General features: G+C 41.9%; 1 protein-coding gene across 1 annotated transcript in view; it reads left to right on the top strand.

Moving 5' to 3' along the window:
* The first annotated feature begins 5181 nt into the window (after nucleotides 1-5181).
* The window catches only part of CEP85L (centrosomal protein 85 like), a 122427-nt gene continuing 104157 nt past the window's right edge, over nucleotides 5182-23451 (top strand). Inside the window, exons 1-2 of the mRNA XM_059831526.1 lie at nucleotides 5182-5230; nucleotides 22243-22404. Of these exons, the coding sequence (XP_059687509.1) occupies nucleotides 5182-5230; nucleotides 22243-22404 (211 nt within the window). The remainder of the gene's footprint in view (nucleotides 5231-22242; nucleotides 22405-23451) is intronic.

The raw sequence follows: 23451 nt of genomic DNA on the forward strand, positions 1-23451 counted from the left end.
AATTTTTTAAAAATATTTTTTGTCAAAGTGTTATGTCCTGAAAGGAAGTTAGATATGCTAATGAGTCCCACCAGTGTTAGGGGAAGAGGCTCACTGCTCTAGTACAGGCAGTCTGACTCTTAAATGTGTTAGGAGCCAACCCTGGATGCATGGGAGAAGGCAGCAGCCTGCCTGCAGCCTGTAGGTTTTTACATATTCTCTCCATCCCCTCTCAAGTAATTTGTATTTTCCCTTCTTTCCCACTGCCTTTGCAAGAGGAGGGGATGGAGAAAAGTGAAGGTAGAATAGCAGAACTCAAAATTTTCCCCTTGAGAAAAACACACCTGGGAAATTCCTGGTTATCTTCACAAGTTACTGGTTAGATGTCACTGGATCCCACCCCCTGCCTATGTTCTTCTTCCTGTGGTATCAGAGTTGATGACACAGAGTTGATTTAAATCTCTTAGACTTATTTTAAAATCATCTGACACAAAAAGAAAAGTGTTTGACCCACCCACCAGTAATGAACCATGCAAAATCCCTGACTCCCAAGGGTCTTAATAGCAATGAAGTAAATAATTTCTCAGGCGAAAATCTGATTCTGAAACCTGGAACATTAAGAAGAATCTGAAATTTCAGGAGGCTTGTAATAAACCATAGCTATGGTAACAACAAGCTGCTTGGTTTCGTTCTCTCTTGTAGTGTAAGCCGTTACTGAAAGTGCAGGGCAAAGCAGATTCAAATTGGTAGCGATTTGTGTTCCTTTGTGAAAGACACGCACTCTCATTTGCATGTAGAAAAGGCAAAAATAAAAACATTGTACACACTGTGTTATTTCATGATGCCTGCTTTGCAGATATTAGGTGACACAGTTTATTGTTAATCCTGTGCAGTGCACGCAATGTATTTCCAGTGGAACATTTCAGTCTTTTATAGGCCAACCTGTCCCTACCAGCAGGGCTGCAGTTTAGTAGGTAGACTAATCTGTTCTTAATTATAGTGCACCCAACACAGTTTAACATCTTGCTGTGTAACATACACAGTTATTTTTTGCAAAGCAGGAGGAATTGCTCTAAGGCTTCTTAAAGGCTGCTTAGACTTTGCTAGGACACAGTGTTCAACTGAAAAAGTTGTGGGTGGAGAAAAAGGATTTCCATACTTAGCAAAGCAATTCAGTAACTGAAAATTTGTGATTTTAATTTCAAAGTAATTTACAATATAGATGTGCTTGCAGAAACGCCGCTGGTGCATTTTGATAGAATGCACACATGCTTGATGTCTTAATTAGATAGGGGAAATAGTGTGCATTCTCTTGGAACAATGTTTAGCTATTTAGCGTTCAGGTTTTTTTAATAATCTTTTAATTCTATTAAATGTGAAAGCAAGTGTGTAGAATAAATATTGAACACATTTCTGGCTTTAATCAAAGAAAAATGCTGCTTTCAGAGGTTAAGCTTCAGCTTAATTCCATTTAGAGCATTGTGGTTTCACTCAGAAAAAAAAAAGGAGATGCGATTTCTCAACCTGGAAATAGATCACAAACCCTTGGGTAAGAAGTGCTGTAATTGACCTTAATAAGACAGCATCTGCCTAGTACCAATGCTTAAGCTGTTACTTTCTATTGTTATTTTTCTTTGTTGATTCTGCCAAGAGGGTGGAGTTTGTGTCAGAAGAAAGAGGTGGGGAGAAGGCTTTTCAGACAATAAGAACTTCAGTCCATTCATTGGCTGGAGCATCACATTTCACAATAATTATCTGAGGATGCAGGCTGTTTCCACTTACTGTTGATTCACGTGTAAGGTTATGTGAGCTTTCCCTCATACGGCACTGCCATTTTCTATGAATATCAAGACCTTTATACACTTCTTGAGTGGGGCAGTACTGGAACACAGATTGCCACGCTCCTAATTCTCATCAACCCAAGAGATGCAAAAGGTGATAAGCTAATGCAAGTCATCTTAGTATAGGTAAGGCTCCATTACGTGCAGAGGACAAATGCACGTAGAATGGACCGGAGCCAGTGCTACCCACCAGCTCTGCACGGTTGGGCCTGGTAGGTGGGACATCAGAGACTTGTTAAGAAGAGGGGCTTGGGATGTCCTCGGGGCCCACTGCATTGCCAAGTTGAGATCCAAGTGAAAGCAGGGGTTTGCTTCAGCAGCATTAAATAGCACAAACTCATCTCTGCAGGAGGTCCAAGCCAGTTAGCATGCTTTTTCAAGAGGTTTTTGAAAATCTAAACTAAATAACTGCTCCCGGTCTAGAACTGTGTACGTAAGTAGACTGCAGATGTAAAACATTGCTGGATAGTGAATAAAGCATTAACGAGCTAAATTTATTTATCGAGTACACTCACTGGCTTCAGTTTGGCCCAGTTTCCAGAGAAATACACTGAGGTTATTCGTAGTGAAAAAGCTTTACTGATTACATTCAGTTGCTATAAAAATAACTTAAAATCAAATCAAAAGGATTAATGTGTCTCAAATTCTGTCATCTGACTGCTTAAATTTAAGCATGTTTTTTTTCTTTCTGCTCTGAGCCGTAGCACTGTCAAAGGACACATGCCCAGCGGGGACATCTTGGAAGACATGGCATTGCTGTGTCAACCTCCCCCGCAAGCAGTGTTACCAGAGGTGATTCAGACAGACTACCTGCTTGTGTTCTGCCGCCCTCATCTTGGCCTTTTTATCTGTTTTTTTCCTCTGCAGTATTGTTCATGAGTAGACAGGAGATATATAGGAAACTGCCAGGCTTCCATGAATGGCAATATCAAGGTACATAAAACCACTGCAGTGACATCTATCAGGAGATGGAAGAACTGTTACCACACCTTTTCCAGGCATGCAGCTTTCTGGGGTCGTGGTATGCCTCTGGATTCTTGCAGCTGCATTACAGGACAGCATCAGAAACTCCAGAGCTCAGCAGCGATGAGGTAATTTTTGTCCTCGCCTGCCGCTAGATGCCTTCCCCTTCTTGATATTCAGCTTCCTCAGAGCTCACTGTGTCCTCCTGTAAATATGCTAAGTACACATGCTCATCCAACAAAATAGTATGCAACAAATGTTACATGCAGACAAGTCCTTTAAAGAGGTCTTGAACGGAGCTGTTTACATGTTTCTTGGTCTTGAGTGTTTTGCAAGATACTTTAGCTTTTATTCTTCCTTCTTATATACATGTTTACCTACCATACTCTCTCTTGCAAACGTTCTTCAATATTGAAGTTGGCTTCAGGGTTGAAAGGCCGGACAATTTCATTGAGGTGTTATCAACAATAATTTAGTTTCCTGCATTGCTCTCCTACTGTAAGCCAGTATTTGTGGCTTCTTGAAAATTCTTCCGACCTTTTATCATTCAGAGGACCTCTAGCAACAGTCTGAAGGTTTTGACAGGAGCTCCTGGAGTTTTAGTATTTGGGTTTATTATTCAGCATTTACTAACTTTTTAAAGCCTGTGTTTCTAAAACTCTACCTGCAAAACACCTAGTGACACTTACGCTCCATCGTTAAAACAAGCTGGTGAGGAATGCATGTTGTGTCAGGTCTTCAGTGAGTACATAAAGGCTTTATATGGATAATAAAGAGGACGAAATAACAATATGCAACATTTCTACATGCTCATGCCAGTACTTCTGGGGCCTCTCTTTTACTGAGTACATTATGAATACCTAGCTAGGCATAAATAAAATATGGCTTGTGCTGAAATATATAACTTTCCAAAGAGATAAAAGCTATTCTGTGATCATCAGCTGCTAATTAAAAATGCATCGGGTCAGCAGGAAGTGTTTGAACACAGATTTTATTTATTGATTGTGAATGTTTCCACATGAATACAGAACTGCTCCTGTTTCACCTCACCTCCCTAAGCTGTCACATTCATCATACTTTGCAATGCTAAGGCCTTGCTTTTCTTGTCTTGATGGCGGTGGGTTTTCTAAGTTTGCGATGGTTACACTGAAGTTAGAAGCTGTCCAAGTATTTTCTCCTTCTCTTTATGTTTTTGTCTGACAACGTGGACTGCTGATCCAGTCAGGGTACACTTGTTCAGAAGGTAGTTTACAATGGGGACCACTGGGCTGCAGTGGCAAACAACAGTAACACGAAGGCTGCTATTGCAGAATTATGTCTTGAAGTATTTGGAGAAGATTCAAAGCAGCTGGGGGGGGAAGCCTTTTACTGGGTTTGAAATACTGCTGACTGGAGCATTTTGTTTCCAGTCCTGTGGCTTAAACTTTAGGATGATACCGAGGATCTTTTGGTGGAACTGATCGTTCAAATGAACGTTACAATTCTTCTTTCCTTCCACTTCTTTTTCTTAGTAAAACGAGAAAGTTCAGGAAAATTGTGGGTTTATTATAAACTCTACCAGTCTGCATGTACCGGCCTTGGGTACTTCGAGTGGTGTAATTCTGGAGTAAGGCATTTCACTGTTCTTTAGCAATTATCTTTATACCAAATGAAGTGTTTTCCCTGATGACAGTTACTCGCCGTTGCTAACTGGCCCCTTCCTTGATCCCAGGTTAAGCGGGCAGGAAGCGCGGGGCGCGGGGCCCGCCGGGGGCTCGTCCACGCGCGGGCAGCCTCGGGGGCAGGCGGACGAGTAAGTACCCGCAGCCGAGGCCAAGGGGAGCGCCCAAACCACCTCTGCGGCCCCGGCGGGGCCCGAGCGGGGCGCGGGGACGGCCTCGCCGGGCGCTGCGGGGGCGGCCGGGCCGCGGCCTGCTCTGGGCCGGGCAGCGCAGGGCGAACTCGACCCCGGGGCCGGCGCTGCCTCGCCTGCCGCCCCGGCCCCCCGAGGCCGCTCGCCCCGCGCCCCCTCCCCGTGGGCCGGGTTATGTAAGCGGCTCGTCCTCGAGCAGCAGCAGCAGCATCTGCGGGGCTCCCGCCCCTGTCTCCGCCCCGCTCCCAGCGCCGGAGAGGCAGGCGGCGGCGGCAGCGCAATAAAGCAAGTTTTGTCTCTTACGAGGGGGCGGCGAGGTCTCACCGCTCTCCGCGGCCGCGGCCTGGCACCATGGCTGCGGCGCCCCTGGGGCAGGCAGCAGCCCCCGCCGCGGCGGCAGCCCCCCGCTAACCTCCCTCGGCAGCGGGAGCGGCCGCCTCCGCCGGCCATCCGGGCCGCGGCCGCCCGCCGGGGCCGCCGGAGAGCGTACAGCTCCGCGCCGCCGCTGCCGGAGAGCGGTGGCCCCCCTCGGCCCGGCGCGGCATCATGTGGGGCGGGCTGCACCCCCAGCTCGGCTTGCGCGGCTACAAGGCGGGTAAGGAGCTCCGCGGCCCCGCTGCCGCCTGCGCGTCCCAGTGCGGCGGGAAGGGATGGGGTTGGGGGGGGGAGCGCGAGGGCTTTGCCGCGGTGGGGCAGCGGCGCCGGGGCGGGCGGGCCGCGCCGCTTCCCCTCCTTCGGCCCGACTGACTCCCGCGTCCGCACAGAAACGTCTGGGGAAACAGCTTCCTCCCTATGGCGGGCGGGAAGCGTTACGGCCCCCCCTCGGCTCCGTGAGGGGGGACGTGGCGGCGGGGCCTCCCGGAGAGGGCGCGGGGGCTGGCTCGCCGCCGCCTCGGCCCCCACCGGCGGGCCGTCCGTCCGGGGGGCTCGGTGTTTACTTAGCTGGACCTTGCAGCGGATGATAAAAGCTGAGCTTAACCTACATAATCCGTTTCCTTGTTTTGCGCTTCCCCCCCCCCCCCGTTCTGTTAGTATACCCTTAGGCAGAGGCTGGAAGTGTGCTTCCATTTATGCTTTTCGTTTTAAATTTAGACTGCAACAAATCGGTCGAGTCCTATTTTTTTTTTTTTTTGCTCCACTTTTCTGTCTCTGGATTAATTAGAACCTAGTTCCTGCAGGTTGGCAGGGATACGTTGAAATTTTACGCTTGGAGTTCGGTTGTTACTGGGGAGACATCCTGTCTGTAAGCGATGGGCTAACTTCCCACTGTAAAGGCTGTCAAAACTGGCCGAGGAAAATAGGTGAATGGGTTGCAGAGCCGTACAAGCATTACTTTTGGGCAGGTAAGACTAGGTACCGACTCTTTTCCATGCTCTTTTTAGAATTTGAAAATATTACCAACTGTATCACCTGCTTTACTCTGGCAGAGTTCATGCAAATATTTTGTGATGTTTTGGCTTACTGAAGTAACTGATCACTGTGAAAGTCTGTGGTTTGGCTCTGCCGTTACAAGTGTTGGAATAATTTTTTTAACCGTTGCAGTAATTTTATTTCCTTCAGAAATTTGGATTCATGTTTTCATTTTGGGATTGCAAAATATGACTGCACAGTGTGTATACAGTTAGTTGACATATTTAAATGTCAGGATTGTTTTGCTTTTGACTGACAGCGTTTTTCTTGCAAATAGAAGAGCTGCTAAGACGTTCTCAGCAGCTGCCTGAATCTCTACAAGTAGTCTAATGTTCAGTCCCTACAGTGTGAAAGAAGACATTGTTCCTTTTTTTCTGTACTATTATTAATTTCTATGTATAACACGTTTGCCTTGAAGTGTTCTGTGTTTTTTGTGATGGTTTTTTTTTTTTCATGTTTCCCACAAAAGAATGGAGTTACATTATCTTTGTGCTACAGCTTGCAAAGATACTGGGTATTCTGAACACTAGGTGCAGAGATTTCAGTTTATGTGATGGGAACTGCAGGAATTTAGGGTGTTTCAATTCTTGATTCTTTGTGTTGGGGGCAGGAATATTAGAAGGTTATATCACAAGTGCCCACTGCACTAACTTCAGACTGTTACAAAGACTGTTGGTGTTCATTTTTCATTTGTTTCAGAAAACTTTGGATTGTGCTATGTGTAGCAGTGTCTTCCCATTTGTTTGGGGCCAAAGAAAGTGTTTTAGTACTGTATTGAATTTGCAGCAATTCTGATCAGTCAGTTATTGGACAAATGTTTTACTTTCGCTTGCTTGTCAGAATTGTCTTTAAGTTTGAGAACGAATTTTGTGTATTGCTTTTCTTTCCTCCCCCATCCCCTTTCCTTGTTTCCATATAAACTCAGTGTTAATATGAAGTTCAAAATGTATGTCTATCTGTAAGTAGTAGAAGTGTAAGGTAGCAAAACTTGTAGAAAAATCTCTCACTTGGGGTAAGATAGACTAACAGAAGGTGGTGGTTAATTAGAAAGCAAGTAAATAAAGGTTTAATGTTGAGATACGATCTGTACATCATAATTTCCATCATAGTAGTCCCTTCCTTCATCAGTCTTACTTTGAAAGGGTTGAGAAGCTGTTTCGTGAGGTTCGTAATCCCTCTAAAGAAGAGGAAGTTGATTAGCTCCATGCAGGTATTTTAATGAAGGGATGATGGCTATTAAGATCCTGTGCTATTATATTATTGCCAGGTTAGATTTGATTTTTTTTTTTTTTTTTTTTGTGAGGGAAGCTGTCCATGGGAAAAGTATTTTGTCGCAGAACAGTAGTGTCTTACTAGGAAGCAGAAGTTTCAGCATTTATTTTTCAACCTGAATGAATTTTTCTTTTGCCAAAATATGTTTAATTCTTTAATTGCAACTACTTGCTATGGATTCTGATTGTCTTTTAAATATTGATGTAGGAACATAACAGTTAATGACTTGTTAATTCATGTTAAGCTGTGTTTATTACTGAAAAGCATTCTATTTTGCTAGTTGTATTTTAGTTATCTATGGATATGGGTATTTAGAAGTCCTATTTTTGTTGAAAATCTTACAATTCCCTTACAAAGCTAGGTGCCTACTGAAGAATTCTGTAACTATTTACACAGGGGAATTATCAGATTTTCAGTAATAGATGCAAATCAATTCTGATTTTCTTTAAAATTTAACAGGCAAGGACACTTGTTGGCGAGTATTTGATTTGTGGCCTTCAGTTTTATTCCCTCTTGTCACTTCCAAATTGTTCTTGCTTTTCAGTTCAATAGCAGTGCCTTCTCTGAAAAAAATGTGCTGTCTTGTTTGCATGCCACTGAGATATATTTTTTTTTTTTTAGATAGGTGCTTCTTGTTTAACTAGTGGGTTTAATGACAAAGTTTGCTGTCCATGCAAAATAAATTCAGCTTCTTACAGTCTCAGTACCTGTCCTGAAAAATTAAATTGATATTTTTGGAATGTATATGATTGACTTACAGTCTTTCAGTCTTGTACACATTTGACTGTTTATGAAAACCTTGCAGCGTAGTTTATACCTCTATAAAGACAGCAGTTGCCCACTATGCTGCAGAAATGTAAATGACTGTGGTGAAGGGCATACAGCATTTCAAGCCCTTTGCTTGTTCATCTAGACCATCCTTTGAAATGCACAGTTGGTTTATAATTCTTTTAAGACTATGAAAGTGTTCATCTAGATGTGTTGTTCCTCTGGGGCATGCAGTCATTTAGTTAGGTTGTGTGTGTCCAACAGATGCCAGTGGAAAGTGAAACAAACATACTTGAAAATGAAGTAACAAGTATTTATTACTTTCAGTAAACTGAACCACCTCTAGTCAAGCTTCTTTCCACTGTCCAATATTACCAACAGTTGGCCACTACCGAAATTTGGCTGGTAATAGCTGTTTAGATGACAAAAGCAAGAAGTGGTGAAAACTAGAAGTAAGGTGCTCAAAAGGATGTGACTGACACTCCCTAAAAATAGTAGCCTGCATCCCTCTGCTCCTAGAGCCCTGGCAATGTGATCTGTTTGCAAGGCAAATCCCAGAAGTCACTTGCGTTCTCATACTTAACCCTTGTTGGCAGCGAGTGTGACACACATGGGTCTGAAAGATTATTTAATGTTGTCATAATCTAAGTGTCATCAGCAATAAGGTCACAACACGTTGTAAGGTCTGTGGGGCTCTGCCTCCTTGGGGTATCCATGGAGTTCACAGGCAGCTTCACAACACAGCCAGGGTTGGGGGCATGGGGCTGACGACACTCTCTTTCATCCTTTGGGGTGGATGGGGGACAGAAATCCAGTGGTTTCGTTTCTGTAACAAGTTTTATTGGTCTGCTATTGGAGGTCTGCAGCGGGGGATGTGACAGCTCTTGGGACATCTTGAGAGGTAGGTTTATCTTTGCAGGCTAGGCAAGGCAGTAAATAGTGAGTTAGTGTTACCAAGTTATAAGTGTATGTGTGTGTATATATATGTATGTATATGGTGCATTGTAAAGATTGATTACCTGAGCTTAAAAATGTAATGTTCCAGCTGCAAGATTGGCTGCTAGAATGGCCTTTGCTATCTTTCACACATTGCAATGACATGAAATGACATTCTGTGTTTGAGTGGTGGTGAACAGGAGTTACTTACTTCCCTTCAAAAACAATGCCTTTTCTTTTTTCCTCCCTCCAGGCAATTAACTTTTATGGACATAGTATCCACTCTTTTAATGTGTACAAACATGAGTATCTTAGCTGCTTAGCAAGAAAAGAGTGATATATATAAGGGTGTATTATATTGTTGGTCTTAAGAGTTAGCAATTGTTCTAATCTCTTGTATGTTAACTGTATGTTAAACATTTACTGACAGAATATAGGCTTGTGGTTTCAGTAATTCTGTGCTTTTAAAACTTTAATTAAAGGAAGTAGTAATTAATTTAATGATTTTGAGAAGAATGCATTAATTTTAAACAGTTGTACAGAATAAGTACATAGTAAAAAGCAGCCTGAGCCATCACGTCTGCACTAAGGGATGGTGGTGAAGGAAGTGCTAGTTAGGATAAGAGCACCTGTAGTTTTGCCAAAGAATGCCCAGGATTTATGTCCACCAAATATTGCTTGTTACAGTTGCAAATTATTTAGGCTAAGATTTTAGCCAGGCATTTAATACCTGTTAAATAACCCATGTGTCCCAAAACATGGAGAAGTTGCCAAATACAGTAACAATGCATGGTGGTAAAAATAGTTGAAAGCCTCCTAAATCAAACAGTTCTTGCACAACTTGAGGTTGTAGCCAGAGGTGATCATCTGCCATTGTTGGAAGCAAAGCCTGTTTGTTGTAGACAGGTTAGTTAAGGAAAAGAGGGATAGTACTACACTTGTTCAATATCCATTGCTCTGCCTTCGGTACTCTTTGGATGCTTGTTTTTATAATATAACTTGCCTGTGGTTTAATAATTGGAGAGTTGAACTAATTGACAATTCCCATGCTGGTTGTTTTTTGGCTGAAAAAGTGCTCATTTGGTTGTAGTTGTGAGTAGTCTCTCAGATGCCCAAATGTGTCTTGAAATTGTACACTGACAATAAAACAGTCTCATTGTGGTTGTGATTAGCTTTGAAACATGTTCAGTGTATTTCTATGTGATTCAAAAAGTGGCTTCCTTGCTGACTTCTGTGGTGGGTTAACCTGGGCTGGCTGCCAGATGCCCACCCAGCTGCTCACTCACTCCCCCTCCTCAGCGAGACAGGAGAGAAAATAGAATGGAAAAGCTTGTGAGTTGAGATGAAGACAGGAGATTGCTTACTAGTTACCATCACAGGCAAAAGAGACTTGACCATGGGGTCAGTCCATGGCAGCTCCTCTCCACACTCCTTCCTCTTCATGCTGTTCCCCTGCTCCAGCCTGGTCTCTCTAGGGGCTGACAGGGAATCGCTGCTCAGGTGCCCAGAGCTGCTGCTCCTCTTCCTCCTCCCTTCCTGCTCTCACCTCTGGGCTTGCTGGGCTGTTCCTCACACTTTTTTCCCTCCTCACTCATTGCTCACAGGCACTGTTTTCCCTTCCTTACACACTCTTTCCCCGAGGTGCTGCCATCTTGGCTGAGGGGCTCAGCTGTGCCCTGCGGTGGGTGTGTTGGGCACGGGGCAGCCCCGGCCTCTCCTCATAGAGGCTTCCGTGCAGCCCCCCACCAGCACCTGGGCACCTGCACCCAGTACAACTTCTGAAGAAGGAAGCCGTTATGTTTTGAGTATTTCTTTTGGTAGACCTGGAATAATACTATATATATAGTATAGCCCTGAAGTTTATTCCTGCCAATATTGGGGGAAGGCGTGGGAAGGTGTACTGAAGTATAATAAGGGTCTAATTTCTGTTTTGGGCTCCCACATGAGAGTTTCTTGCTGTGTCTAGGGCAAGTTGAGGAGGTTCTGAAAGTGGCCCATGAGAGACTGCAGATTGGCTGCAGAGGCCCAGAGGTGGATGGCTAGAGAAGAGGAAGAGAACATGCAACAGGGAATAACTCATGTAAATATGCTCACAAGTGTGCTTAGGTTTGTGTTAGTCCTGACCCATCATCCCTCATGTGCCCTGAAACTGCTGACCCCCCATGGAATTGCCCCTGAGGACACTACCTTTCCCTGGGCAGTGTTCTCCGCAGCATCTGGCTTGGTTGCACGGGCAATTGCACAGCTATGCTCAAGTGATCTATTTCTCTGCAGCCAGCCATGCCATAAGTGGTATTGCATCTTTCTGTCCTTATTCCCTGGGGATCTTTGTTGTTTTTTGAGAATTGAATGGCCCTCTGTAAAAGGAGGCATTAACACAAATAAGAGAAGGACAAGTGTTGAGAAATTTTTTTTTTTTTTTCTTTCAAGGTATGATAGTTCCTGAAACGTGGGAAGATGTGACAGGTAAACTCCTTTTGCGTGAAAGGGTGTATGTGGGTGGATTGCAGGGCATGATTTCATTTTACAGCTATGATAATGTAGTGGGTAGTTGCTCCCACCCTTCTGAGTACCTCCGCTCGTGTATCCTTACTGCTTCCCATGCGCCCACTCTAGCACTTGTTCAACCTTATGGCAAGCTAATTCGGGGAGCTGGACCAGGAGAATACTAAAGTTAAATAAATACTGAAGGGGGGGATTTACGGTTGCCTGACCCCGGTGTGAGACATCACTGCAGGAGGCATCTATGCTGGTGTCAGGTGGGTGCGGAATACCTGGGGTCAAATGGGCTAGCTCTTCAGTCAGCTGATGGACAGTGGAAAAATCTCCTACCACAATCTTGCTTTGCCACTGCTGATGACATTGGGAAGTATATAGTTAATCCTCAGGCTTGCCATGAAGGCCAAGGAAGATTGAGAGAGGATCAGGAAAAAGTGACATTAATTCCACTGGACAGTGTAGCTTCCACCAATTAGTGGACTCTCATACAGATTGAAACGGGTCCAGAACAATGGATAATGACTGGAGAAGTAGTAGGAGACTATCTCAGTCTTGCTGAGGAAGGGCAGTGCAAGTAGTGTCAAGGAAAAGTCATGCTGCTACTTTATTGATTAAAATACCTGAAGTAGACTTAGCAAATGCAAGTAGAAAAGCAAATGATGCTTTTAAAACTTTGGACTTCCTCATATGTTAAGAGATTGGTGGTGTAGTGTTCAGGCAAGAAACATTCTCGAATCGTCCTGGAGTCAGATCTGAGATTCCTTATAAGGTATCCTTATGTTTTTAATGTTTGCTTTACTTCTTTTGTAGCATAGTTTCCAGATGGTGTGGAAAGCTGCAACTTTTTCAAATGTTTCAGAATAAATAAGATTTTTTTTTTTTCAAGTCTGTGTTTCTTTAAAAGATGGTATCTTCTCTCCTGAATATCTACTCTACAGCAAAGCTATTTATACCTTTTGGCAATTTTGAATTTTTGGAGATGTTCTTATAGTTGAGAATTAATGCTTTTTATAAAAGTTCAGTGACTAGCACTGATCAAAGACCTGATGGTTCTGTGGGTAATAAGAAAACAAAGTGGGAGTGTAATGACCCAGCTAGAAGCACTAAAAGGGATTGAAAATACCATTACTTAAAACTATCAATTTTGTTAGAGACTTTATGGAAGACAAGCTAACAGTTGTGATCTTAACCTCTTTCTGTTCACTTCATCATCTGAAATACCAAACTGATTGAACAAGGGCTTTTCTGTGGTCAGTAGAGTTATTGTAATGTAAAGTTTTACATCAAAAGTGATTGTAGTTTTGAAGATGGAAACACAACAAGTACTGGTTTTGACCCGAAGTATCCTAGGTAGGGCTGATGATGTATAGTGTGAATGTTTTTTTTTTTTTTTTAATTACTGCTCTTTCTTTTTAAATTCCAGAGTATTGTCCTTGCTTATATTGAATAGGTGCGAGTGAAAGCTGAGAAGCTAAGCTTGGGGAAAGGTTGTGCCTTGTGACATGAGCATTGGAAGGTTGTAGGGAAAATCTCCTAATGACTTAAGTGAAGCCAGAATGTCATCCTTTTAACCCAAATGTAACACGTGGGAACTCCCTTACATGATCTGCATGCTTCTGTTAGCATGCACTAAAACTATAGTCTGGAGGGTCGGTCTCTCTGGAATGTCCGTATTAAAGTAGATCCTGTTGTGTGTATACTGCACACTAGATTTCTTTGAAAAATGATGGAAAAAATTATAGCCTTGTTATACTTGAGCAAAATGTTTCATTGAATTTTTTTTTTTTGGTCACTTCACCATTTATTTTAGTGTCGAGGATATCTTTAGATCTGATATCTGATTACAAGGGGAGAGAAATTATGCTTTTTTTGAAAAAAAAAAAAAAAAAAAAAAAGACTGCTAGACTCCTTTATTTGATCCACTTCGGTAAATGTGGGAACTGCTTAAAACCATTTAGTATTTTTTGACTCATTCTAGCAGCTGTGATTACTTCACTTTTCCCCATGCATAGAGGAGATTGAATTAACTCTTTAAACAGAAGGAGGGATGACAAAGGTAATTCCGTAAGAAAAATGTTGGAATGACAAACAATTTGGTGAAAAACTTACGTTATCATGGTTTTGAACACCAATAAAGCTAAGCTGCAAGAAGGGCTGAAACATAGATGATAATCTCTGATCATTAGCTTTTTTTGATAGGAGAAGGATTCAGCTGGTCACCTACAAGTGCACAGCTTTTTAACAGACTATAGGAACTGACTGCATGTCCTGAGGGCTTGCTGTTTGAAGTTTATATTAACTTTAAGCATAACTTAATGTGTTTATTTTCCTAGACGTTCCCCTCGTCATATTGTAAGTGATAAACTTTCCAAGTTTAAAAGATAGCCTTCTCCTCTGTAGGTACCATATGGAAGTGAATGGAAACTAAGAATATAATTTTTTGTTTCTATGGGGTGAATAGTGCATTGAGTCCAAAGACAAAGAAGCAAGCCAGCATAGCAGGCATGAGGTAATATATGTAGTCTGTGTGCCAAACGTGAAATAAGAAACATCTGCAGTTTGTATTTTGAAGTTCTGTTTTATGCAAATGCTCTATCTGGAAGCGGAAAACTCACAGGAGTGCCATCAACAGTTGGACTGAATTCCTGGTCTTGCTCCTGTCAGTGATGAAATGAAAGCAAACCTTTTTCTATCCTGACAAGGGTAGGAATTTCATCATTGGGTTGATATTAAATAACTACAGCTAAATACTGTCTGTATAAAAATTATGAAGTGCGTTACAAATTTGAGTTTGTGTTTTACATACGTTGTAGAATAGAAATCAGGGAGGCTGAGTCCATTATTACATACTGTGTTAGTCTAAGGATTTTGCTACCTTTTTAGCTAGCAGAATGCTGTGTTGAAAACAGCTTTCTGCTAGTTGAACAGATTTCATCCTGCACAGTGAAGCCAACAGAGGTTTATGCCTATCTCGCTCCAGTTTAGTATCTGCCTTAATGTGCAATTTGGCAGCAGGAATAAGCCTAGTTACTAGCTAGTTGCTGCTAGGCATCAGAAGTGTGCCTGTGTGTTCCAACTCCCTCCTTGGCACTGCTTCTAGTCTGACCCCTTGCTGAGCCAGCTTAGGAAATCAAATTAGCAGGTAACCTTTTCTGTAAGCAGGGACAGTTTGTTCTGAACCACTTTCTGTGGGGTCTGGAGTTGCAAGGCTTACGCTGGGGGAGCAAAAGCGAGTATGTGGCTGGGAAAGATGACCAGCCTTTGCGTAGCAGCTGACCACTAGATCCGATTAGCTCTGATGTTTAACAGCATTCTCAGCTCAAACCCATTTTAGCCAGTGTCATAAGCTAGCCAGCTGGACTCTTTGATGGAAAGACAGAGCTGGGCACTTTCTATGGATTCTGGTGTGGGGGATTGATAGAGGGCGAGCTACCTGATTATGTCTTTAACTGCCATGGCAAGATTCCCTAAAGCTCATCTGTCAAATTGACATATTTATTCTTCTTAGCTCCCATTCTTTCTTCTAGATTGCACACTTCCCTGCACGAGAAACCTTGTAACTTGTTGTTGTACAGTGCCACATGCATTTGTAAAGTCATAAAAACTTGTAACTTGTGAAAGTTCACACTGAAATACTGTTTTGTATAGAAGACAAAGGTTTTATAGCTATAATTATCTATGATGAGAGATTGTACATTTAGCCACTTTGGGAGGATGGATGGACGGTTTAACTTTTGTTAAGGAATTCGAGAGGCAAAAGAAGCCGCAGGTTTGGTGACACAATCTACTTAAAATTTAGCTCTCTGAAGAAATTGGAGCACAAGTTTATATTTCTTAAATTATGACCCTAGTCAGGTTCTTCTAACTGATACTGTTAATCAGGCATATGTTTACTTTGAGGATTGTATTTTGAGGATTTTCTTCTTTGGGTTTCTCTCTTCTACTTTCCTTTTTCTCCTCTACTATTTTATGATGTTTTTCCCTCTCTAGTAAGTGAATTCTTTTGCACATGAATAGTATGGAGGACAGGCATGGGCCATTGTATGTCAGGCAGTATGTTACCAGGCTGTACAAGTAAAAATGCCCATAAAAAGGTCTCTGTCTCAATATTCTTCTGCTTAGACTCCAGCATTCCTGTTTTTCTTTCCCTGCTTCCCTCTATATCTGTACATTTTTATCTTTCTTCATACTTAAGATTGCTCTAATCAGTTTCCAACTGAAAAACTAGGAGAACTTACTTAAATAGCTGGCAGGCCCTGTCAAGAAAGCCCACTAATAAAGGATATGAGTCCTCAGGATGAATCATACTTTAGCTGTTTGACATTGTAAAGTGCTTTTGAGAAACTGAAATATAAAAATTCAGTAGTTGGGGATGTCATTTCATCCCACTTTGCCCTGCTCCTTTCTGTACTTAGATTAAGCTGTATCGTCCACCTACTCTCAGCTGCATTCATGTGAGAGGAGGGACTAGGACCTTCTGGTACCTCAGTTCATGGCCAGCTGGTTGAGCCGTGAGCTTCCACCACCTCCAGAGTGTTGGTGAAAAGGCCAGATGACAGTTTCAGGACCCATCTTCCCTGAAAGCATTAGAAACCCTGTTTTACCAGTGTACTGCTCATCTTGGAAGAGAAGAGGTTGCATTGTAGACCTGGAACTTGTTTTGGACTTTTGTATTAATAGAAGTCTCAATTTGTTTTGCAGAAAGATCATAGAGATGAAGTGCACCTAGCAAATATTTGTCTAGGTGTCAGGGTTGGGATGCCAGTTTTTAAACATTATTTTCAAGAGTATTTATTTGTCCATGTAAGTTTTCTTTTTGCCTTTCTCTGCAAGGAACACTTACGTACCTGGTTCTTTTCATTGTGTCAGGATATCATATTGAATCCAGCTTATCTTTTGCTTCACCTTTGATTGAAGGAGGCTGCTGTTGCACCATTCTATCAGCTGACTGTCAGCTTATTTTTAAAAACGGTATAAATCTGTTAAAGTATGACATTCTGCTCTTGTGTCTACTTTTTGGAAAGGTTTTTTTTTTTTGCATTTTAAGTTCCCCTGCCTCCATTTCCTTTTCCTCACTATTTGTGTCGTCTTTCCAGCAGTTGAAAAAAATAGAGTATTTATTGGCAAAGAATTGTTGTGCACGAAACACGCACTGAAGTGAGTTTTTCTTTAATCTTTCGGCAGTAATGATGCTGCAGCTATGATGAGTAAACATAAACATTTTCCAACTGAGGTTAAGTCTATTCCTACAATATAGCAAACGGTTCACTGAGAGACCATTTGTGGGTTTGTTTGTAGACTTTTCCTTTTGAAGAGATTTGTGGTTACTTAGCTCTATGGGACAGGGAGAGAGTGCAAAAGAGAGGCTGCGAAACCTTGAAGGATTGGTTGAGAATGGAGGGGAGGGGGAAGTTGCAACTAGGAGAAATTCAGTGTCAGGGGACTTTATGAGTAGATGTGGGGGAACTGGGTTGAAGGTGGGTTGACTTCTTTCAAAATACTATTGTATGATCTTCTAGCATAATTAGTAGGGTTTTGGGTGAAGTTGTTGATGGTGAGGGTGAACTGAGTAACTTTGACAGTATGTTTGGGCTGAAATGCTGACTCGCTTTCCTTGAAAGAGCTTCAGGCAGGCTTCAGTGCCATCATGGCATGAAATATTATTGTACAACCTGGTCACATCCGTGATGACTACAATGAGCTTTGCGTAGTTGTCAGTTTTGATAGTACTATAGTGAGATGTCCCCTTCAGAATCCTTCAGCTGTGTAAACTTACTTACACTGGCTGTCACGGGTGATTCACTTCTGGTCACAATCTATGTCACAGTCATGGTGTGGAATAGAAAAATCAGTATGCTTAGGTAAGGAAGTATCTGCTGTGAAACCCAGTGAAGTCTTCTGCTGTTGCTTTCCATTCAGCGTCTAGGTGAAATAACAATATCATAGATGTTACTTAAAACAATACTTTTTACATTCAAGCATGTTAGAGGTATTTTAGGAACCAAATATAAAGACGGTGGTGTTACTATTTTATATATGTAGATCATGTGGGATCTGTGCATACCATTGAAATTAGGAGTCGTAATGATCCAGAATTAACTAGGTGCCTTCCTGCCAGCAGTAGCTGACAGCATTCTGTAATATATAGAAAAAGATACATGTTTTTGTGGAGTGAAATTTCAACAACTGTTCTCTTTTAATAAATAATCTACTTGCTGTACTTTATATACTTAGTTGTTAACTGATCTGTTTTAAATGTGTAGGCTGGGAACAGAGCACTATGTTGGTATATTTAACTGGCCAAATTCAAGGATGCAGTCAACTGTTTGTATAAACAAGTCTCCTTCTGAGATTTGTTTGGGAACTTGGATGTATTTTGTCATGTTTGTCACTGGACATTACAGCCAGGTAGGATGACACTACTTTTCTTTCTCTTCTGTTAAATCCTATGAAAGGTAGGTTTTCCTGACCCAATAAGGAATGATCATAGTCAGATGGTAATATACAATTGAGCAGCACAAATATCTATTAGAAATTTTTGCTTGCTTTTCTTGCCCCAGTCTGTATTTTGGGCAGATGGACAGTAGGTGTTGGCAGGTTTGAGATTAGAGTAGCAGGGTAAAGCAGGTCTGCTAGCTGAGCAGCGTGGGGACTCATCTGTATCTTCTCCCTCTCTTACGCTTGGTTCTTTTAGTGTAGGCTGTTTGCTGCATGAAAGATCGTGTATTTACAGAGAGCTGTTGAAAAGGAGGTGGGGAACATAGAACAGGGCACATAGCGATTGGTGATTCTTCAGGACTTGGCTTGGAAGGCCAGTTTCAAATAATGAAACTAATAAATGAATTTTTAAATAATGACTTGGACTAACGAGGTCTATAAGGTCTTATTTTTGGGTTATGTTTCCTTATTGCAACTTGTGTAATTACCTTCCTTCAGCGATGGGGAGGGGGTCTGCTCTCTGGCACTTTGAATTGGGCACACATGACTTATTGAGTCTGTTTCTACTATCTTGTTGCTTTTATTTGGCCATTTATGGGAGTGGGTTCAATTAGCTTTGAAAAGCTCTTTTTCGTGTAGACAGTTTGTTTTTGTAATGGCCTTCTATTGTGCAGAATCACCATTAGGTCAGCAAGGTAAAAAAATGATGCGAATGTGTCATGAAACATCAAAAAGTGTAGACTCCTGGAATATGTCGTTAGCTATGTTTTTAAAAAGCAGCACATTTAATGTAGGGACTTCTGTGGGAGGCAAAGAGAAAGCATTTCTTGAAGTGATCACGTACAACTGTGTTCTGTTGGCATGTCTGAAACAGGTTAAAAAGCACATACTGTTTACCTATTCAAATTCTAAAATGATTACCTTTCTTGGGACATATCCCTTTTAAATGCAGAGGCTGCTCCTGAACAGTAGAAGCCCAGTGAGCGAGAAAATGAGACCGTTCCACCCCATCTTAGCCCCCGTCCATGCCTCTGTGTACAGGATGGCTGCAAGGGAAAGGCATGAACCTAGTGATGGCACTGTGGGCGCACTCCTGCTGTGCACAGCCAGCTGTGCATTATGAGGGGTAGTGAGGGGAAGCACCTGAGCAAAGAGACTCCTCTGGAGCCCAGAGCACCATGCAAAGAGACTTGAGTATTTTCCTGGAGGACCAGATGGGATCTGGCAGGCCTGTGCTGAGCCAAAGCTAATAAACTCTTGTTGGCCTCATGCTGATCTGCGTGTAGCTATGGATGTGTACCAGCACTTACCTCTTTAGGCCTACCAGCTCAAGAATCAGGCTTCATGAGTTAACTTAGAAGTGCTGAACTGCCCCTGGATGCAAAGGTGCTCCAGAAAGTGTTGCATTAATTCTGTATTGTGCCAGCAAGTCCTCCTGGACCGGTGCTTCAGCACCACACTTGGGGCTTGGTGTGTCCCCAAGCTGTCTGCATCTAGGTGTAAAATTAAGAATAGATTATAGTAGGGTGTTCTGTAAAGCTTTTTATTTCCTCAACTTACAGTACCTACAGGGATCCTGATGGGGATGACTGCCTGCCCCCTCTAGTATGTTAACCTTTTTTGTCGAGTCTAGTTGCACTGTATTGTTGCATCTTTTGGGATATATTGGAACAATATGTTTGGAACATGAGAGACTCTAATGAGGTGTTAGAAGAATCTTCTTTGCACAGAAGGTGGTTAAATGCTGGAACAGGTTGCCCAGAGAGGTTGTGGAATCTGTATCCCTGGAGGTGTTCAAGGCTCAGCTGGATGGGGCCCTGAGCAGTCTGATTTAATTAGCCTTGCTTTGAGCTGGGGGTTAGAGTAGATGACCTCCAAATCTTCTTTCCTATTTACGTTACTCTATCGTTCTGTGGTATTTTTAGCTTTTATTCCTCAACGTTCCACCGAAGTGAAAAGTATGTCTGCCTTTGGGGGGGGGCTGTGTATGGATGGTTATAGGTTCACGTACTGAACATTTGTCTAACCAAAGGATCTATAGAGTTTGACACTTAATGCCGTGTTGATTTAATGTGCAGTAGTGCTAGCATTATCTGCTGCATTTCTTTTAACACTTGCTTAATGCCATAAAAGCTGAAATGTCACTGAAGAGTTGTATTGTGGAGAACAGCACAATAAAGGGTAAATGAAAGTAAATTGCTCTTCTATAAACGTATTTTAAATGTCTCCTAAATCAGAACTGTCTCTGACTTAATTAGCTTGGGTTCCCATAAGTCGACTTTACTCTTGCTGGAATAAGCTAGGTGCAGCTTGAGAAGAATGAAGTGGAACTCTTGTGGAAAACATACCTATTTAGAGGGAGGAGGGATGGAAAAATTATTGTTCCCAAAGCAGCCAGAGTGTTTAGTGAAAAACGTGCTGGGTGGTAGGAGAAGAGATGTCCCAGTTTCCTACTAGCTGTGTGTGAAACTATGACATTTCAGTATGTTAGATGATGACACAGAAAGGATGGTATGAAGAATGCACCTAGAGTGGTATTTGCTTAGGATCTTGGCTCGACCTCCTTACAGGGTGTGATGGGTGAGCCACGGGCAGTTGCGTTCATGTCTGGCTCCTCTGCTCTTCTGTTCTGCTGCCTCACCCTTGGACTTGAAAGCTACTCAATGGAATAATTAAGAGTTAAGAGACTTTTGGGGAGGAATATCAAAAAGTTTAAGGAAGAGAAGGAAATACATTGCACAAGGTATGGCTAAAGTACAGAGGAGGGGAAGGAGAATTGAGTGTTTCTGAAGACTGTGAGGAAAGATAGGAAAATGTTTTAAAGGGAAGAAAAGGCAGTAACCTCAAAGGAGAATGAAGTTGAGACAAATGAGATGGACAGGCATATCTAAGACCTCCAAGAACCTATTTACAGAAAGTAAACTCTCTTAGATGTCATGTTGAAGTTAAATAGTGCATACAGTAAGGAAGCATGTACTGTATTCCTCAATTTCCAAGTGGCTTGGCAAGCAGCTGTTATCACTCTGGCTAGCAGGTCTAGTGATTTGGCTGCTATATGGGGAGTATGTATGTGTTCATAAATATGGGGGGGGTTATATATGTACACACATATGTATTCATTTTTACGTGCTTTTCTAAACTATTTAATTTACTGGGAAACAAGTTCAGCTGGAAATAGCAATGATCTGCAGATGTCATTGCAGAGGCAAATTGCTGTTACGACTTTAGATGGACACTGCTGAAAATGTTTAAATGTCCTAAAAATAACCACATTTAGCATAAGAGGCATTGTATGTGAACTGATACTTCTTCATGAGTCATTTCCTGCTGAAAGTGTTATGCAAAGCTAACTGCTGGGGGAGTGTATGTATGTGATTCTATATAAAATCAAGAGCAGGTCATGCTTTTTCCAAGGTTCTTTATGTGGCTCTGCTGGTTTGGAGTGCTAACATGATGATCAGTATTCTGCCTATAAACAATGCTCAGATTTAGGTATTGGCTATTGGAAATTGTGATGGTCCTCTGGGGTTGTACTCTGTGGTGTTATTTTCCCTTGAGACTGACTATAAAGTAGGCCACACATTCTCAAAAATTCCTTGAACAGAGGAACTATTTGCTGCTCTGAATTGTGCTTTAAAATTTAATATTTTAACAATTATTTAAATAAAAAACCCCATAACCAAAATGAAGCAAACCACTAGATGGATAGATGTCTCACAAAGACAGCTTGTGTGCAGCTACCCTGTGCCTGCTTGAGTTGGTAGTCTCTTTTGATAACTGGAAGCTACTGATAACAGTGAAACATAATTAATTACTTTAGATATCAGTGTTAATGATTTCATTGCTGGCTTTATTTTATTACCTAGGTCATGTGGTTTATGCACAGTTGGAAACGACTGTATTTCACTGGCCAAATCTTCAACTGGTTTCTGTCCTAAAATTCATTCACTTCTCTGATTGTAGTTAAATGTTTGCAATGCAAAATTCTGCTGTGAGTTGAGAATCAGTTCTAGGATAGGAATCATGATAAATATCTTGTTAAAGTTAGTGCAAGAACAGTTTAAGAGTTATGTTTTTAAATAGTAAAAATGTATTATTGGGTTTTTTGGGGACACTTCCACCTAGCAAAAGGATTTTAATTAAAAAAATACCCCAAAACATTGCCACAGAGTCTGGCTGAAACCTGAACTATGAAACATGGGATTCAGTTTTCATCTTGACCGGTATTTTGTTGACTTCTTTACTGTATCTGTAATGACAGACTTCTGGCTTCCTTCTTTATAGGCTCAGATTATTCTTCAGTGGGATGGTTACCTGGTACTGAATCCCTGTGGCAGTCCACAACCATTTCATCAAGCAGTCAAAGCAATCCTGTCAGAAGACACAGTATAGCTTCCGACAGCGGGGACACTGGGATTGGTACCTCCTGTTCTGATAGTGTGGAAGGTGAGTTGACACTGTTAAGTTTTGGATGTTTCTGAGAGAGAAACGATCCAAAATTTTTTTTGAAGGTATGTTTCCCAGAGTAATGGTACTTTTTCCAAAGCTGTTGAGCGCATGCAGTTCTTTGTTTTTGTGGCTGGACCAAGTAATTGTTTTGGTCAGATTTAATTCATTTACTTCTGCATGAGTTGTGTGCATTAACTTGCATCTCTGCCACAAAGCCGGTACTTGTGTTAGATCTTTTGATAATTGCAGTGACAAGAAGTGCCAGATTTATACAGAGAAGTAATATCTTGTACCACAGCAGTTGATAAACAAGTGGTAAAAGCAGTAAAACTTTTGAGGGAGTTGATGAAAGGACAATGCTTTCTGGTATTTATTGTGTGTGTCAGCAAAGAAAGCTTACTCATTGGGGCTGGGAGGAAAATGGGGCGTGTTGTCTTCTCATGTCTTTCTTCTGCTGGGAAATTTGTTTACATTTTATTGCATGGCATTTGACACGTAATCAAAGATCTTTAAAGAAAACCAACGGTATCTAAAGGTTGTTAAAACTTAGTTTGGACTAAATCATGATTACTCAAAGTGGATCTTATCAGGGAGGGGTTCAGCTTCTAAGGTAGCAGCATCTCCGTAACATTGGCACCCTCCCTGTGGAATGTGTCACTGGAATTAAGCCTGAATGAGAGAGAGACTAGGCAGTAATAAGGCTTGAGTTTTCTTCTTGCACAGCCTTATTTCCCAGTAAGATTTTCAAGACTAAGGTAATGACAGCGGGGCTGTGAATATACTTTTCTTCAGCTCCTTTCTATGCCTGGTGATTTTTTCAAAATGGGTGGCTGAAATGAGGAAGAACAGGAAGAAGTAGTAGAAATGAAGTAAGGAATTCTGAATCAATGTAAGAGAAGTCTTTATAGGGGGGGCTCAGCATTCCTGAGGAGAGGTCTGAATGCCTCAGAGTTAAGTCTGTCAGGCCTCTTTGCACAAGAGGAAATCCTTTCCACCCTCTTTCTATTGCATCTGTCAGTTGGAAAGCGACTCTGTAGAGAGTCC

The sequence above is a fragment of the Gavia stellata genome, chromosome 2 (assembly GCF_030936135.1).
Source record: "Gavia stellata isolate bGavSte3 chromosome 2, bGavSte3.hap2, whole genome shotgun sequence".
NCBI lineage: Eukaryota > Metazoa > Chordata > Aves > Gaviiformes > Gaviidae > Gavia > Gavia stellata.